The sequence below is a fragment of the Triturus cristatus genome, chromosome 7 (genome assembly GCF_964204655.1).
Source record: "Triturus cristatus chromosome 7, aTriCri1.1, whole genome shotgun sequence".
NCBI classification, from domain to species: Eukaryota; Metazoa; Chordata; class Amphibia; order Caudata; family Salamandridae; genus Triturus; species Triturus cristatus.
Window position 1 is genome coordinate 856,165,953 of NC_140590.1, and position 19,755 is coordinate 856,185,707.

The 19,755-nt window shown below is 48.7% G+C and overlaps 1 protein-coding gene across 1 annotated transcript in view; it reads left to right on the forward strand.

Annotated features, from left to right (window-relative positions):
- The window catches only part of DIAPH1 (diaphanous related formin 1), an 867,093-nt gene that overhangs the window by 795,658 nt on the left and 51,680 nt on the right, over nucleotides 1-19,755 (forward strand). Inside the window, exon 27 of the mRNA XM_085617784.1 lies at nucleotides 17,266-17,352. Within this exon, the coding sequence (XP_085473910.1) occupies nucleotides 17,266-17,352 (87 nt within the window). The remainder of the gene's footprint in view (nucleotides 1-17,265; nucleotides 17,353-19,755) is intronic.

A 19,755-nucleotide genomic window follows, 5' to 3' on the forward strand; every position in this document is an offset into this window, starting at 1 on the left:
GTCATTAGTAAATTAGCTTCCTACTGGGAGAAAATGTGACACACCGATGAGATTTCCTGAAGTATGTCTCCCTGTTGTTCTGGATAGGTATTTTTGCATTTGAAGAACTCAAAGATGAGTCTTGTAGTTCTTGAAGGTCAACCTAAAGGGTCAGTGTAAACGGCGATACAAGTATCCCTGGAAGAGATTTTGAACAATGCCCGTCCACCCTGGAAGGGAATGGGCATGTTAAACAGTCATAAACAGGGTTCATAGTGTTCCCCACAGTCCTGGATGGGCCTAGCCGTCACTGCACTTGTTACACAAGTGATAGCTACCACTGGGCATGGGGGTATGTCATTTAGATACCTGTGATGAAGTAGCCCCATCGTCTAATTGAAGAGCGGTTCAATAGCTCTGCAACAGCAAGCTGTACGGGAAGCTAACTCACAGAGTAACTAGAGTAAATGCAGGCACTTTTTTCTTGTTCACATGACTAATCACAATATTCAACAATAACCACTAATCCTAAAGTGGTTCAACGCCTCGTCAGGGGTAGTACGCGCTATGTAAATAGAAATTGTAATTACACAATCTAATTTATCGTACATTGGGTGCAGAATTCCACAGCAGATAGAAATCCTTAGATCGGGACTACTGTAACGGTTTGATACATTTGCCCCGTCTGCATAGCTATGCCCAAACAGTTTGAGCACTCTAGCTGCATGACGGCCGCATAACATTTGTGCTCTGATACTTTGTGTTATACCCTTGCATCACTAGCAGATGTTGTTGCACCCAAAACAGTCATACACATGTTGAACAGTGTTCTTCCATGTGTTGTGTTGGTTCTTGCAGATTTTTCAGGGCGTTTAAGGTGATAGGCGAGGGGGCATTTTGGAATAACACATCCCCTCTAATGTATGTTGAGCGCTTTGAAGCAAAACACACTTACAACACGCGCGCTTTAGAGAGTAAATGTAGTAGTCTCAAACATTTTGCTGAAAACTTCAGGCGCACTTCTAAAATATGTTCGATTTGAGTGCTTTTTAAAATAACATTGTAATGTGCTTTTAGAATGCCAACTCTTCCTCGGATAACTGGTCTCTTGAAAAAAAGTTCACGCTTTTTCAATGGCTTCTTTCATACAATTTGGGACGACCAATCATAAACCATTGCATTTCAGAGGAAGTGCTCGTGCAACTCATTTAGTTGACAAGGTCTTGAGCAAGGGTTGTTCCTTTTCTAGTAGTTAACAAAAGTCTAAGACAAAAACTTTTTATGGCGCCCCCAGCGAGTGGGGTAGCACCGAATAAAAACAAGCATTGGCATAGCCAATAGGTCTTGCCTTTGGGTCTTTATAAGTGTTTAGTTATCCAGCACAATATCCTTGGTGCAACATCAACTGTTGCATGGATAAACACTTATAAGGTCCTAAAGGGGAGACCTATTGGCTATGCCAATGCTTGTTTGAGGTTTCCTCCTGGTGTGTCTGGGAAGTCATAGGCATACACAGGTTTTAAACCCTGTGGCGCCTCCCGCTGTGCCATGCCGGTGACAAACCCGGACCTCCTGTGTTTGTGGTGCTTCGAGCACATCCATGACTCCAAGTCATGCTCCGACTGCCGGGCCATGGCACTGAAGGCTTTTAGGAATTGGTCCATGAAGCTGCTGGTGGCCCAACAGGCGACTCCGCAGAAGTCACGGTCCCGTTCGAGAGGAAGGTCTTGGGACCGTTCCAGGAGTCTAACGTCCTCTTTGTTCCACTCCAAATCGCCGTGGCACTCTGGTAAGAGGCACAAAAATACAAGAAGTCAAAGTGCGCTTTGATTTATCATCCGTCGACCCACGCAGCTAAGAAACATCGGCGTTTGAGGCCGGAACTTGCGCCTGGGCCAACTCCACGTCTCCTCAGTTTTCCGGGAGCCAGAGCGACCCCTGCTAAAAGTCAGGAATTTTAGGAGGCCATGCGCCTCATTTTTTAGCTGTCCGCCCTTTCTAGCATGCTTTTGGGCCCTATAGGGCGACTCTGATGGGCTCCCATGGATCCAGTCATTGATCTGTACTAGCGCCACTACAACCTTCCCCAGTGTCGGTCCTGACGCTGATGCTCCCAGCACCGCCAGCCTCATTCTAATCTCCAACGAGAATGGGCCACATCGACCACTGACAGGACCCTTGCATCCTAGGTTCGCGCATGAGCTCTTTTCTGAAGGGTTAGGCATAGGGGAGGAATGGGAGCGGTCACTGGACCATTTAGAATACCAGTACGAGCAGGATATGGACTGCTGTGAGGAACTGGGTGATGCCAGCTGACTGTACACATCTCCAGATACCGGCATGCTTTCTCCTCCCCCTACCATGGCTTTGGAGGAGGGAGTTACTTATGCAAGGTTGTGCGAAGGGCGGGTGAGATCCTCGACCTTAATTTACCCTCAGTGACAGTCAAGGCTAACATCTTGGCGGAGGTGTTGCAACCGGGAGTCCCCTACTCTGAACCCCTACTCCTGTTCAATAAAGCCCTCAACGTTGTCCTTTTCGGGACCTGGTCGTATTCTGTGAATAGGACGATTGCCCACCACCACCGTCCTGCTCTAGGGGACCCAAATTTCCTTACCCAACACCCTACTCTGGAGAGCTGAGTGGTTCAGGCCTCTAATTCCCATGGTGTGTTCGCTGCCGCTACCCCAGACAGGGAATCCAAGAGGCTGGACAGCTTGGGTAAGAAAATGTTTCCTTCCGCCAGCCTTGCATTGCAGTCCGTGAACACTGCATGCTTATTGGGCCACTATTCCCGCACGCTGTTGGGGAACGGTTGCGCAGGTGTTGCCAAAGTCTTGGAGGAGGCCGGGGCCATCGTCTCCCAAGCAGTAACAGGCGGGAGAGATGCAGCAAAGTTCACCATACACTGTCGCTTGGATACAACCGACTCGCTGGGCAGAGCGGTTTTGTCGTTGATGGCCCTCAGACCCCACGCCTGACTGAGAACGTCTGGCCATTCAGGGGATGTCCATGCTTCCCTCATTGACATACCCTTCGATGGCACCCATCTGTTCGGAGACAAGGCAGACTCGGCAGTGGAGCTCTTCAAGGACTCATGGGCTACAGCCAAGTCTTTGGGCCTTGGTCCCCAGTCTTACCTTTTGCTCCCTTCGTGGCTACGGAAGGAGCTTTCTAACCCTATCCCAGCCACCAAGCCGCACAAGCTTCCCAGTCTTCATTTGGACCAGGGCATGGTTCCTACCGGCCTTGGGGGTCGAGTAGCCAGCAGTCTGGTCCAGCCACCGCTTCCACCCTCTCCCCAGGGGCTGCAATCCCCCAGACCTTCCTAATCTTACCACTTTACATCATGGGTGTGCAGTTGGTGGCAGGATTTGCCATCACCTCCACCACTGGCAGTCCCTACCATCAGACAGGTGAGTTCTGCAGATCGTACAAATGGGCTAGTCCATCCCCTTCGCCCATACCCCTCTCTCTATGCCTCCATTTTGCGTCCGGCTAATGGAAGTTCTGTCACTGCTCCGGCTGAAAGTCATGGGCAGCTTGGCCAAGGCAGCCATAGAGAGTGTTCTGGTGCCAGAAGTAGGCTGTGATTGCTATTCCCCCTACTTTCTGGTTCCAAAAAAGGACAAGGGCCTTCATCTCATTGTAGACTTCTGAGCCCTCAACTACTTCGTCAGAATGTAGAAATTCAAGATGCTCACATTGGAGCAGGTTTTGTCTGCCCTGGACCCAGGAGACTGGATGATGGCGTTAGTCTTGCAGGATACCTGTTTTCACATCCCTGTCCTGCTTGCCTATTGAGGTTACGTGCAGTTTACTTTAGGACTACAAACATTTTCAGTTCACTGTGCTCCCTTTTGGACTTAACAATGCCCCTTGCATGCTCACCAAGGTGTGACGGTGGTCGGAGCTCATCTGTGCAGATCCGGGGTGCCAGCCTTCCCTTGTGTCGACGAATGGCTGCTGAAGGAGGGCTCACCACAGGCTGTCGTTTCCCACCTCCAGGCTCCAACAGACCTCCTACATTCGCTGTGGTTCACTATCAACGTGCTGAAGTCACTTGTGATTCTGTCTCGGACCCTCCCTTTCATCTGAGCTGTTCTGGACACAGTTCATTTTCGGGCTAATCATCCTGAGCGGCTAGTCCAGGATATTCGGGCTTTGACACCCATGTTTCAGCATCTATCCTGGATTTCGGTGAGTCTGACTCTGAGGGTGCTGGGCCTCATGGCCTTCTGCATCCTGCTTGTGACACGAGCCAGATGGCATATGCATGTTCTTCAGCGAGACCTGAACTTCCAGTGCGCACAGTATCAGAGGAATCTCTCCAACATGGTCCAGATCTCGAGGGAACTGCAAATGAATTGCAATGGTGACTAACAAACCGCGATTGGGTCAGAGACGAACCCCTCTCCCTTCCTGAACCAGATCTCACAGTAGTGACAGATGTCACTCCATCTGAGAGGGGTGGAGATCAGAGGACTCTGATCTCTGGCAGTTGACTCTGGGATTCTGTTGGCATTGAAACCCTTTCTACCGTCCATCAAGGAAAGGCTGGTTCAAGTATTTACGGACAATACCACCGCCATGTGATAGTTCAACAAACAGGGCTGAGTGGGATCATGGACCATTTGTCAAGAGACCATGCGTCTCTGGACATGGCTGGAACAGCAGTGCTTTTCCCTAGTAGTTTAACACTGAGCAGGTTTCTTGAACGCCATTGTGCACAAACTCAGTCATCGGTGCCTAGCGGATCTCGAATGGCGTCTTCACCCAGAGGTGGTGCAAGGTCTCTTTTAACAGTGGGGAGATCCTTTGTTAGATCTGTTTGCCTCTGCGCAATATCAGCAGTTTTGCGTACTGAAGTTTCCAAGTCGGCTCTCACTCGAATCCGCTTTTTGTCTCGAGTGGCGCTCAGGCCTCCTGTACACCATTATGCCCATACCACTCCTGCCCACAGTTCTCAAGAAGGTCAGAAACAACTGGGCCCAAGTCATTCTTGTGGCCTCGGACTTGGCACAGAGAGTCTGATACCCTGACCTTCTGCACATGGTCATCGATCCTCCGATCATGCTGCCCCTTCAGGAGGATCTTTTGTTTTGTCGCAGCAGCAAAGGAGGGTTCTCCACCTAAACCTATCAACTCTTCACCTTCTTGCGTGGAGATTGAACAGCGGCAGTTGATAGCTTTTGACCTTGCTCCCAAAATCTGTAATGTTATTCTGGCAGCCAGGCGTCCCTCTGCCAAAATGGTATACACCTGCAATGGACGAAGTTTGTATCACATTGTACAGAAGAGTCTATAGGCCCTCGTTCTTCCTCTCTTTCTTATGTTTCATTTTTTAATTTGAACCTTGCCCATGCGCACTCTGCTCTGGGCACTTTGAAAGGGTATCTTTCTGCCATGTCTGCCTGCTTGAGGCTGCCTGACCTACCCTCCGTATTTAAGTCTCCCATTGTAAATAGATTTCTTAATGGTCTTCCACAGATGTTCCCACCTTCCCCTTTCATTATGCCTCAGTAGGACCTTAATTTGGTTCTCACTTTTTTGGTGTGTCCTCCTTCAAGCCTCTACACAATTGTCCCCTCAGGCTGTTCACCATCAAAACAAACTTTCTTGTGGTGATTACATCGGGCCCGAGGGCGAGTGCGCTGCAGGCTTTATCATCCAAGTCTACCTTCCTATCAGGTTTTATGACAAACTGGTGCTTCACACTAGGACCTCTTACCTGCCAAAACCATTTCATGTGGGCAGCCTTGACCACTTTCTATGCTCCTACACATCCTTCTAAAGAAGAGGAGCGACTCCACCATCTAGACCTAAAAAGAGAGTTGTCGTTCTACCTTGACCACACAATAGAGTTCCGGGTGGACGACCAACTCTTCGTGGGTTATGTTGAGGTGAAAGGTCAGGCAGTGCAGAAGCGGACTATCTCTCAATGGATCATTCTGTACATCAAGATCTGCTACGCACTGTCCAAGAAGCAGCCTCCTGAAGGCTTGACATCTCATTCCACTAGAGCTAAGCCTGCGACCATTCCGCTAACCTGTGGAGTTCCAGTCCTGGACATCTGTCAGGCAGCAACAGGAGCGTCTCTGCACATGTTTTTTAAACATTACTGCCTTGACATTCGAGTTCGGAGGGACAGACACTTGGCCCGTTCAGTCCTGCAGGACTTCTTAGTCTGAGTTTTTCCACCGACCCACCACCAGGGGTGATATTGCTTGGGTATCTATTCAAAGGTAAGGACTCTACCTCATAAGGTGTTACCAAAGGTAAGTAACTTGCTTAACAGGTCGTAGGGCCTGCTGTCCTCATTTCAGCTGATCTTGCATTTTGTCTAAGTTCTGTGGTAGGATCAAGAGCAGCTGATCTGACTATGCATGGAGCATCTGATTTACCAATTTGTTGGCACTTACCATTTGACCACCTCTTCCTCTCTAAGAAAGGGTGGGCCTGCTCTCTCAGGAGGATGGTCGGGTCCTCCACCCCAGTTCGCAAACTTTCCAGCTATAAGCATGAAGATTGAGCAGTGTCCGCTAAATTCCTTTTGTTTACCTGCTGAAGTCACAGACTACAGCAGGCCAGAAGCCTACTACCACTTCCATTTACAGAGGTTGCTATAAGAAATTTGTTCAGCGGTACAAGCTGGGAGACCTCAACCCTAATAATTGGAAATACACATGTAATAGGCTCTCTGTTGCAAATGTTGTTTTAATTTCTACCAGTGAATTAAAGTTGCCATCTCTTGAGAATTATCTTCTGAAGATTTTGGTGTGTTATTTCCTCTGTAAGGCAAAAAACACTTTGGCACTAACTTTTTCCTAAATAGTGTAATATCTGTTATTATGGGCTTCCAATTTATTGAAAAGGATAAGGCAGGACAGTCTTTTTATCTCAGTTTATCTTTAAAAAATCAGCAGAAGTTGATTATTTTCTCCTTCAAAGTGAATGATATGTAATTGTTTAGGTTTAAAGTGTAATCCATTATGTCAGGAAAGGAGTATCTTTGTGGGAGGTTTGTGTGCTGTAACACTCCTGTCCCCTTTTTTGCGTATGCATCTTCACGTTGAGGTTCTGGATCTTGAATATGGTTAACCTGGATGTAATGAATCATTTCCAAGCCAGGTGTGCAATTGCTGTGGATTTTCCAGTGCGCCAAAAAGTGTGGAACTCCATTACATTCAGATCTATGGCACATTGGATCTTTCCAGTGGCTCAGCACTATAACAGGCAGCCTGTCTTGCAGAGTGAGATTAGATGTATTCAGTAGGATCAAATCATCTTCAGTTTCAGACAGGTTCTCTCCACCAAAAGCAAACCCCCCACTTGCCTATACAAAAGGCCTCAAACCTTCAGACACTTTGTATACTTTTGCATGATTAAATTCATCCTCAGCCCTGAAAGTCTTCTTTTCAAGGGATGATTTCAGGCAATTGATTTTAGCCTTAAGGCAAACACTCTACCTGTTCTTCATTATGTGTGACGGAAGGTTCTTGTTTATTATGGTCAAGTCGCTCCCAACCAACTGAAGCGGGAGCTCTGTTGCTGGACCCATTAACCCCTTCAGTGCCCATGACGAGATAGTCTCGTCATGGAGCGCGGTTGCGCTGTGCCCATGACGAGACTATCTCGTCATGAACCCCACCCACTAATGAAACGCCCGGCACAGGGCGTGGAAAGGGCGGGGCACAGAAGGGGTTAAACTAACTTTGCCCATTACATGATGGTCGTGTGCCAAGCAAGCTATTTTGTATTTGTAAAGTTACGCCTCCAGTATTTTGCGCCTACTGAGGTGCTCTGTCCTATCACACAACACCTTTTTTCTGCAGTCATAATAAATAAACAATAGCTCTTATTGAAAGATAGCTTTACTGAGTGGAGATACCCAAATACGCATCAGTTGGCCCCATACTAATTCTTACTAGATTTAAAAGATAATTCTTATTTTAATGAGAACAATGTTGCACCTTATTCGTGGAACCTGGTCAGAGCAGATGATGGATTTCAGTTTAAACCACTAGTTGCACGTGCTGAGTTTAAATATTGAGCAAAATAAAAGGCATTATTGTGCATTTTTCATGAAATAAAATCACATAATTAAACCAATAGCTGTCCTTTCTGGGAGTGTTTGATGTTGATGAGCTTTGCAGTATGGCCTTATAGGTGAATATACACTTGATGGTTCTTGACTTAATGACTCAGATTGACATTTCTTTCATAGGTGGCCTTATGGCTCCATGAGATGATCGCTGGCTCTCACTCACATCTGGTGCGACTTAAAGATTATTTAGAATCTCGGCAGAGATACCACAGACTTTACTCTCATGAGATAATTACATAGTGTGTCATTATCTTTGGTAATGGTAACACATGGTATTTATAGTGTTACGAAAAGCTAGACTGATGTAAAATGTATGGTAAAAGCTGATGTCAGTGACTGGTCCGCAACTCTTGTGCCTTTGGTCTCTGGAGCGTGACCACAGCCTGAAGTCGTGCTCTGTCTGCCGGGCCATGAATCCAAAGTCTTTGAGGGAACTGTCCCGGAAGTAATTGGAGGCCCGGCGGTTGGCTCAGCGTCGTTCCTGGTCTCCTTCGAGAGGAAGTCTTAAGGCCGCTCGAGGAGCCCCACACCTCGTCACACTCCAAGTCTTCGAGATCCTCAGGTAAGTCCAAGAAGAAGAAGGCGAAGTAGCACCGGCGCTCTTCGCCTTCTCCCCATCGGTCGGCTGATGCAATATGAGATTTGGATCCTTGCCGCTCTAAGGCTCCGTCTCTGGTGCCTACTTCAGGGACGACTCTGTGCCTATCCCTGTTTCTGGGAGCCAAAGCAAGTTCTACAAGGCCCTCCACCTCATCTTTTAGCAGTCCGACTCTGCCGGCACATCTTCGGGCCCCACGGAGCCGGTTTCGGGCCCTGGGCCTTCGATGTAGACGGCTCCAGCCCCGGTGCCAGAGTGCCTCGGAGGATCCAGGCCATCCTCACCCCCAAGATGGACTCAGAGCCAGACCGACGTCGGAGGGTACCTTTGTTCCCCTGTTTATCGCTGGTATTCCCTACCGCCCAGAAGGTGGTAGTGAGGACTGGGAGAGGACCTGGGTAACTCCAGTGGTCTGGACACTTCTCTAGACCTTGGCATGCTTTCTCCCCCTACCGTCGCTACTGAGGAGGGAGCGCCCTACGCTGTGGTGGTGCGAATGACGGCCAAGGTCTTGGGCCTTGAGCTCAAGGTATTGGCAAACAGGAATAACCTCCTGACAGAGGTGCTTCAGCCTGCGGCATCCTCCTCTGAACCCCTTCTGCCTTTCAACGAAGCCCTCACGACGTGCTCCTGGGCACCTGGTCCAAGACCAGCACAGGGGATTCTGTGGAAAGGACGATTGCCCGCTGCCATCGGCAGTCCCCGGGCGACCCAGTTTTCCTCACCCAACACCCTTCCCCCAAGAGCTTAGTGGTCCAAACCTCTTCTTTAAAGGGCGCATTCCCTTCTGCACCCCTAGATAGGGAATCCAAGAAGCTGGAACATCTTGGGAAGCGCATGTTCTCTTCCTCCAGCTTAGCGCTGCGGTCTGTGAATTCAGCATGCCTCTTGGGCCGATATTCCCACACCATATGGGATACGGTTGCGCAGGTGCTTCCTCAGTGCCCGCAGGAGGCTCGGGCCATTCTCTCCCAGGCAGTGGCAGATGGAAGAGACACTGCCAAATTCACAATCGGATATGGACTGGATACCACCGACTCACCGGGCAGAATGATTGCCACGTTGGTAGCCCTTGGGCGCTACGCCTGGTTGAGGAAACCTGGCTTTTCAGAGGATGTCCAGTCAAGTTTGCTGGACATGCCCTTTGATGGTCGTCGTCTTTTTGGCGACAAAGTATACTTGGTGCTGGAGCGCTTTAAAGATTCTCGGTCTAATGCAAGATCTTTGGGCCTCGCTGCGCCTTCCCGACCACTCTTGTCTGCTTTTTGCCCCTTAAGTGGCTACGGAAGGGGCACCCAGCACCGTCCGGCCCAGCCTAGCCACCAGTTCACGCAAGCTGCCCAGCCTCTGCTTGGCTGTGGACGTGGGACCCAGCAACCTCGTGGGTCTGGGAGCCAGCGGGCGGTCCAGTGCACCCTTTTTCCATCTGCTGTAGCCTCCCAACCAGCCTAGTCTGACATTTCAGGCCCATCAATGGCCAGTGGGTGGCAGGATTCGCCATCACCTCGCCCACTAGCTATCCATCACGTCGGAAAGGTGGGTTTTGTAAATATTCCTAAGGGGCTACTCCCTCCCCTTCGAAACTGCCCCTCCCTCCATGCCGCTGTCTTTCGATCGCATGTCAGAGGATCATTTGGCGCTTCTCCGCCAGGAAGTCTCTGCTGTCTTGGTCAAGTAAGCTATCGAGAGGGTCCCTGCGCCAGAAGTAGGTCGTGGTTGCTATTCCCGCTAGTTTCTGGTTCCCAAGAAGGACAAAGGCCTGCGTCCTATCTTGGATCTCAGGAATGTCAGCTGCTTCAAAATGTTTACACTGGCTCAGGTCCTGCCTGCCCTCCACCCTGGAGACTGGATGGTAGCGTTGGACTTGCAGAAACCTTATTTTCACATCCCCGTCCTGCCGGCCCATCGGCGGTACCTGCGTTCGCGGTAGGCCACGAGCACTTTCTGTTTACCGCGCTCCCCTTTGGTCTTACCAGCGCCACTCGGGTGTTCACGAAGGTGATGGAGGTGGTCGCAGGTCATCTGTGCAGATCAGGGGTTCCAGTCTTCCCCTAACTCAACGACTGGCTGTTGAAGGCGGGCTCACCCCAGGCTGCCGTCTTCCATCTCCAGACTACGGCCGACCCCCTGCATTCGCTGGGGTTCACCATCGATGTGCCGAAGTCACACCTGATTTCCTATCAAAAGCTCCTTTTCATTGGAGCGGTTCTGGACACAGTGCAGTTTCAGGCTTTTCCTCCCAAGCAGCGAGTCTGGAATATTTGGGGTATGATTCCGATCTTTCAGCCTCTATCCCGGGTTTCGGGTTGAATGACCCTGAGGCTACTGGGCCTCATTGCCTCCTGCATCCTGCTGGTGGACTATGCCAGGTGGCATATGCAGGCGCTGCAGTGGGACCTGAACTTCCAGTGGGCACAGCATCCGAGGGAATATTTCCGATTGCGTCCAGATCTCGGAGGGCACTGCACACCAATTGCAGTGGTGGCTAACGATCCAGGATTGGGTCAACGGCAGATCCCTCTCCATTCCCCAACCAGAGTTCACAGTGGTGACGGATGTATCACTTCTGGGGTGGGGCGGCCACATGGGGAGGCGGAGATCAGAGGCCTCTGGTCTCCGCCAGAGTCTGAGCTCCACATCAACCTTCTGGAGCTTCAGGCAATTCGTCTTGCACTAAAGGCATTCCTTCCCTCTGTCCGGGATAGAGTAGGGCAGCCAACACCACCACCATGTGGTACTGCAACAAACAGGGCGGGGTGGGGTTGTGGACCCTATGTTAAGAGGCTCTCCGCCTCTGGACATGGCTGGAACATCAGGGCATATCTCTGGTGGTTCAACACCTGGCAGGTTCTCTGAACACCAGGGCGGACAAACTCAGCCACAGTTGTATGATGGATCACGAATGGCGTCTTCACTCTGAGATGTTGCAAGGTCTCTTTCAGCAGTGGAGAGAGACTTAGTTAGATCTATTCGCCATCGAAGAGAACATGCAATGTCAGCAATTCTGCGAGTTGGAATTTCCAAGGCTTCACTCGCTAGGCGACGCTTTTCGTCACAAATGGAGGTGCAGTCTTCTATATGCCTTTCCGCCTGTACCACTTCTGCCCAGAGTGCTGAAGAAGGTCAAGCGTGACCTGGCCCAAGTCATTCTTGTGACCTTGGATTGAGCAGGAAGAGTCTTGTATCCCGAGCTATTACACATGGCCATCGATCCTCCGAGCAGACTCCCTCTTCACGAGGATCTTCTGTCGCAGCAGCAGGGGACGGTCCTCCACCCAAACCTGTCCAGCCTCCACCTCCTTGTGTGGAGATTGAGCAGGGACAGTTGATAGCTTTCGACCTTCCTCTCGAAATCTGTAATGTTACCTTGGCAGCCAGGCGTCCCTCCACCAAAACGGTATACACCTGTAGATGGAACAAATTTGTGGCATGGTGTATAGCAAAGGCTGTTGATCCCCTTTCTGCCCCCCTTTCAGAGGTTCTCCTCCTCATTCTTTCTTTGGCCAAATAGGGCTCTGCTCTGGGCACTCTCAAAGGATATCTTTTGGCCATTGCAGCTATCCTTCGGCTGCCTGACCAACCCTCTTTTTTCAAGTCCCCTATTGTAAATCGCTTCCTTAAGGGCATTACTCACTTGTTTCCTCCAACCCTTTTTGTAAAACCCCAGTGGTACTTGAACCTGGTACTTACCTATATTATGTGCGCTCCCTTCGAGCCGCTACATAACTGTTCTCTCAGACTTCCCACCCTTAAAACTGCCTTTCTCGTTGCCATCACCTCTGCTCGCAGGGTGAGTGACCTTCAAGCCCTTTCTTCCAAACCTCCTTTCCTGTCTGTTCATCCGGACAAAGTTGTCCTTCACACTAGGCCTTCTTTCCTTCCCAAAGTGGTTACCTCTTTCCACATTGGACAGACCATCACTTTGCCCACCTTCTTTCCGCCCCCACACCCTTCTAAAGAGGAGGAGAGGCTCCACCGTCTGGATCCAAAACATGCGCGTTCATTCTATCTGGATCGCACAAAACAATTCCGGGTGAATGACAAGCTCTTTGTTGGCAATGTGGGTGCCAAGAAAGGTCTGGCCGTGCATAATCGAACCATCTGCCGATGGGTCATTCTGTGCATCAAAATCTGCTATTCCTTAGCGAAATAGGAACCTCCGGTGGGGTTGCTTGCCCATTCCACCAGGCGGACGGCAGCCACTACTGCTTTGAGACGTGAAGTCCCCCTTCTTGACATCTGCCAGGCTGCTACGTGAGCTTCACTGCACACGTTTACCAAGCACTACTGCCTTGACAGCTAAGTCCGGGGGGGACAGCTACTTTGGCCGTTCTGTTCTCCAGGTCTTTCTGGTGTGAACTGCTGGGGTATCTATTCTAAGGTGATGAATCCAAATCTAATTCTCTCTTTCAGATGAACAAGTTACTTACCTTCGAAAACGATATATCTGTAAGAGACATCGATTAGTTATGAAATCCTCACCGCCCCACTCATCCTCCCAATTCTGCAATCTCACTTCTAGGGTAAGGGACTCCCTTTCAGGGCCCTAGTTTTGCGCACCAGTGGTCAGTGTCTTGCATGGCTCTGTGCTTCTGGCGTGGAATGTTGTTTAAAGAACTGACGTCGGCACGCGAGCGCGGCTGCTAAGTAGATACCGCAACGTCATTTTGGCGACCACGACTCCAACGCCGAACGCGGAGTCGACCGACGCCACCTATCGACTCTCTGGGGTACTGCTGAAGAAAATTTCTCCGGATCCAGTCTGACGCCTGGGGGTAAATCTAAGGTGAGGAATCCATAACTAGTCTATATCTCTTACAGAAATATTGTTACCGAAGGTAAGTAACTTGTTCGTCTGGTCTCCGGAGGAGTCCGGGCTCCATATCAACCTGTTGGAATTCCGGGTGATGTGCCTGACACTGAAAGCATTCCTTTCCTCTCTCAAAGGGAAGGTGGTGCTGGTGTTCACAGACGACACCACCGGCATGTGGTACTGCAACAAACAGGGCGGGGGGCAGGTTGTGGACCCTATGTCAAGAGGCTCTTCGCCTCTTGACATGGTTGAAACATCAGGGCATGACCCTGGTGGCTCAACACCTGGTACCTTGGTTAGATCTATTCGCCACCAAAGAGAACGCACAATGTTAGTTCTGCGCGTTGGAGTTTCCAAGGCGGCACTCGCTCTGCGACGCTTTTCGTCACAAGTGGTTTGCAGCCTCCTGTACGCATTTCTGCCTGTACCACTTCTGCCCCGAGTGCTGAAGATCAAGTGCGACCGGGCCCAAGTTATTCTTGTGGCTCCGAACTGGGCACGAAGAGTCTTGTTCCCCCGAGCTCCTGAGCATGGCCATTGATTCCCCCGATAAGACTGCCCCTTCGGGAGGATCTTCTGTTGCAGCAGCAGGGGATGGTTCTTCACCAGAACCTGTCCAGTCTCCACCACCTTGCGTGGAGATTGAACTGCAACAGTTGACCACTTTTGACGTTCCGCCCGAAGTCTATAATGTCATGATGGTAGCCAGGTGTCCGACCACTAAATCGGTATGCGCCTATAGATGTAAGAGGTTTGTGGCATGGTGCATGGCAAAGGCTGTGGATCCCCTTTCTTTCCCTCTTTCGGAGGTCCTTTTGTATATACTAGCTTTGGCACAGCAGGGCTCAGCTCTGGGCACTCTCAAAGGCTATCTTGCAGCCATCTTTGCTTCTCTTCGGCTGCCAGATCAGCCCTCTTTATTCAAGTCCCCTATTGTAAATAGAATCTTTAAGGGCATTACTCCTCTCTTTCCTCCATCTCCTTTCATAATGCCCCAGTGGGACTTGAATCGTGTTCTAACCTATCTTATGCGTGCTCTCTTCAAGCCTCTTCACATCTGTCCTCTCAGGCCCCTCACTCTGAAGACTGCCTTCCTTGTTGCCATCACTTCTGCTTGCAGGGTGAGTGAGCTTTAGGCTATCTTCTAAGCCCCATTTCTTCTCTGTGCATCCGGACAAAGTGGTGCTTTGCTCTCATTCCTTCCTAAAGTGGTTACATCTTTTCACATAGTGGAAACGATCCCTTTGCCCACCTTTTTCCCATCTCCGCATCCTTCCAAGGAGGAGGAGAGACTTCACCCTCTGGACCCTAAACGTGCGCTGTCCTTCTACATCAACCGCACAAAAGATTTCCGGGAGGATGATCAGTTCTTCGTGGGCTATGATGATGCCAAGACAGGTCGGGCTGTTCAAAAGTGTACCATCTATACAGGTCGGGCTGTTCAAAAGTGTACCATCTCTCAATGGGTTGTCCATTGTATTAAAGTCTGTTACGCTTTAGCGAAAAAGGAACCTCCAGTGGGGCTGCGTGCTCATTCTACTAGGGCTACGGCAGCAACCACTGCATTGGCATGTGGAATCCCACTTCTTGACAACTGCCTGGCAGCCACGTGGGCATCTATGCACATGTTCACCATACATTACTGCCGGGATAGCCAAGTCCGGAGGGATGGCTATTTTGCCCGTTCGGTCCTCTAGGACTTTCTTGTGTGAACTTAGTTTGCAGATTCACCACCGGGATGGTATTGCTGGGGTATCTATTCTAAGGTAAGGAATCTACAACTAACTGTCTCTTTAAGATGAACCAGTTACTTACCTCCGGTATTGATGTATCTGTAAGAGAAATAGGTTAGTTGTAGATTCCTTACCGCCCACCCGTCCTCCCCGCTCTGCGAACTGACATCTAGGGTAGGTACTCCCTTATAGGGCCCTAGTTGTGGTACAGTGGTCAGTGTCTTTCATGGCTCTGCGCTACTGGCGTGGAAAGTTGTCAGAACTGACTGCAGCGAGCAGGGGCAGTGTCTAAGTAGGCACCGCAATGTCATCCCGGCGACGCGGAGTCGACTGACTCCTCCTGTCGACGCGCAGGGGTACTGCCAAAAAAGAATTATCTGGATCAAGTCTGACGCCTGGGGCTGACTCTAAGGTATGGAATCTACAACTAACCTATATCTTTTATAGATGCATCGTTACCGAAGGTAAGTAACTTGTTCTTTACTTTGTTATGTTTAATGATTTCTGATAGAGACTTCTATCCGCAGATTCCTCACCTTTTAAATATTCCCCAGGCATCAGAATAGATCTAAAAACCTTTTAGAAGTACCTCTGCATGTCAGTTGGTAGCGCCATGCACCCTTAGCCTCAGCTGCTCCCTCTGAGCTCATAACAGGGTCCCACTGGCTCCACCCTTGAATCATCCGCTTGCGCCGCGGTCCATGCCTCCAGAAGACGAGGCCCCAATTGTCTTCTCTGACGTCAAGTCAACACTTGTTCGACCACGATTATAGTTATGCCTGCCTGCTGTTGCGGCTCCACACCCTCTGCTTGATCTGCCTCCCTAACTGCAACAGTACACCCTGCATTCCTCTGTTCTGTACGGATTCGCAGAATGATTACAGTACAGGTGATGAGACTGGCCAATCCTTATCATGAGAGAATTGGTGTAGCGACCTGCAGGAAGCTAGTGAACTGATGCATTCTCTCAGTCCGATCTCCTCTCACCCCTTGGCCCTGCCACTGAGGAGAGTGCTTCCCATGCCATGGTTATGCATAGGGTGGCTGAAGTCATTATCCTCCAGCTTCCCACCTTGGAGGTCAAGATCAGCATTCTTTCAGAGCCAGGACAGTTGTCTATTGAGCCCTTGACCGTTTAATGAGCTCCTTACAGACACCTTGTCAGGGGGCGTGGGCCAAACCTTTGTCTCGGCCCCCCTGTCAACCGTCATAAGTGAGACATGCTGGCATTACCAAGGCTTGTTTAATTGTACTGTAAACCGCACCATGTGCCACCATTTTCTGTTTTATGAGCTTCATCAGTGCAGTTCGGGCAGCGATTTACTAATCACTAACTATTAAGTTAATCAGTTGTCTGGGCATCTACCCTCCAACATCTTAATCTGTTCATCTACCTTCTCAGATCTACACATTTTGAAAGCAGTTGTAGGAACTAGGGACATATTTGCTTTAAAACCTGCTGTTTCTATTCCTGTCTGTGTTTTGATAAATGTGCTGTTGCACATACAAGATGAATGGAATGCTGCATGGGCTTATTCTTCAAATGTTCTTCTGATGGTGCAAGGGCAGTGTTTAAGTGGCCTAACTGTATGTGACAGCTGTTTGCTTGGCTATCATCCTGCTAAAATATGGTACCTGAGTTTCGGTAATTACTGCTAATTAAATCTCTTTATTGTAAAATGCATTGGGCTGCCGTTTAGCTCCTTGAATGGTATCCTCTCAACTGCTGCAGCATTTCATTCAAACTTGCAGGTGCCACCGCCGTACCGATACTTTAGTTGGGTTTAACAAATAAAATTGGAGCTTTTCTGATGGTCAAAACGAAAATGCTAGTCTGCATTCAGTCATCCAAAAACAAGTCTGTGTTCTTTGTGCTAATCACAGGATTGTTAAAGTAAATCTTCATGGTTACCAAAATGTTTGGTCCCAATCCAGAGAGAGAAAAAATGCAAGAGAGAGGAAATACGGGTTGTTGGTTGGAAGTTGTGATTATAGCTTTACCCTCGTCTATATTATGATCTTTGTTTTTCCACAGAAGGCGATGAAACAGGTGTGATGGACAGCCTGCTTGAGGCCTTACAGACTGGGGCAGCTTTCAGAAGAAAACGAGGTCCACGACAGGGTACGTGCTTTCCGTTTTGTTCATATACAGTGAGCCAGACTCACTGCTCCATACCCCACATATTTGACCTGACCATCTAGCACATTTACCCAAAATATAGTTTATGGAGTCCTATATATGACAAAGAGCTCAGTTGCAGAACACCTACAGTTACTTAGTAAGTCATACAAGCATGCAGTGAGCGGAAGGTTCTTGTTACCATTAGCATTTGTCTGGAGATGTTTTGGGTGAGGCCTTTACACTGCATTTCAAACATCTCCTTTATGTGATAACGGTGATTCTTTATGTTGGTACAAGTGAGCACTAGGACTGTACAGAGGTGGAAAATGCTGTGTTGTCCAGTCTACTCGACCGGGAAAGTGGTGTGTTAAAATGTACACAGAAGGTAAAGATGAAATTCGAAGAAAAAGGAATTCCCCGGTATATAATTTTACTGCTTTTTTCTACTAACAAAACCTTTATAAGGAAAAACACACAAATATCTCCCTAAATTGCTTTACTCTCAAGAGAAGAGGCTAAACGCTCATTTGAGCAATGGCTCTCCATAGCTAAATTTTTGGTGAAAGCATATTTGAACATATTGCACTACTAAGCTTTCTTTTAATTCTTTTGTGCGTCCATTTTCCCTGAATTTATCATCAACTTATGCCTTTTTGAGTTTTGCTGTATGTTCTACATCGTTGTTTTGTGCTGCATTTATTTTCCTTTAACTCCAGTCTCTCTTTGACTACTGTACACAGGACTGATTTAAGCTGTGTGCCATCTTTACTGTGGAAATTAAATATAAAGCAATCACTTTGTATGTGATGTTGAGACTCGTCACCCAACTGACATTTGCACTATCTTATATAATACCAAGGAATGATTCTACGAGCAGCCATTGCGACATCCATTATTAGTACGTTGAGGGATATTGTTGTAGGATAGGCTATCCCAACTTATCCAGATGGTACTTGATCTGTGCCTCTTGAGGCCAAAATCTCAAGTTATGGACAAATAGTATGTTTTAGAACACCTAAATTGTGACATAGGTTGTCCTGACTGGCCCCTTCACCATGGAGTTCACTCTTTAGTGGAAAATGTATAACAGAGGCTTTATGGTCTGTAGCCAGAAAGAAACAAATGTTGGTAGATCTGCTATTCATGGGAAGTTACCTATTTGTAAGCTACGCAGAAGAAGAAATCTAAACAATGACTGCAGAAAGCCAGCTAACTTGTATTGCTTTACAAAATATGTTTCTGGGGCACTTTAGAAGTTACAGCAACGAAAATGGATCACAACTGGTCAAGTCCCAGCAGTGAACGCAACATCCAGCTGGAGTTGAGCAACAAAGCAAATTTTGGAGTTTGTGTTAAAGAGGTGCTACATCATGATATCTTTCACATTGATAAGCATTAGAGTGTGTATGCCTATGGATAGGTATTTCCGAACAAGTTTATATAAAGAACTTTCTTTTTCTTTTCGTTTTAAAATCATTTTATAATGAAAACCTAAATTCCCCATCTTGTGAATTTCCCCAATTGTGAATATGGAAACATTTGTAACAACTCCCTCGAGTGGCAATAGGATCGCTAACACCTTGGATGTTACGTTGGGCTCCTTATACATGCCTTTCCTATACTCACTGATCTCAGTTCCTTCCTTTCTGCGCCTACCAACGCTGGTCTGGAACTTCTCTAATACAGTCACTGCTGATGGAGATCTTTCCCTCAAAATCTTTTCTGCAAGTGTGCAGACAATGTCACCCCCTAAGACGACAGAGTTTAGACCGTGGTGTGACTGTAACCAACAGATGTCTGATAGGGACAACCCTGAGGTCTGTCTATGGTGCGTCGGCTCCAAACTTGACTCTGTATACTGTCGGTGCTGCACCAAGATGAGCAAGAATGCATCCGCGGCCCAAAACTTATTGTTGCCGAACTCTCTAGGTTGAAAAAGCATTCACAGTTGAAGGTGCCGCAGTCCAGGGAGTGGACACGCTTCCGCTCCCGAGGCAGCTCCCGTGGTTGTTTGTCATTGACTTCACGGGTCTCGGGTAAGTCTAAGAAGTCCCACAAAAATTCAAAGCATAGGTCTCTTGCGTCCTGCCACTTCCACCATTCAATGTCACGCAATGCTCAAGGCCTCAGTCTTTCTCTCTCCGAAAAACCGATTTCCAAAGCTAGTCTTATTTCAGTACTAACCTGAACGGACAGCAACACCACTACAACTCCAGCAGCGAAGAGTGACCATGGTCCAGGTTTTTAAAGCCACTATGGATCCCTCTGGAGTTCTTTAGGCCCCGTGGATTGACGAGGCCTCCAGTCAGTTTGCTGTTAGCGAATTTGTCCTTGACACTGTCTGTGGCTCTTGACCTCGCTCAGAGGCTGACCCCTTCCCTGGGCATGCTGACTTCCGCCACA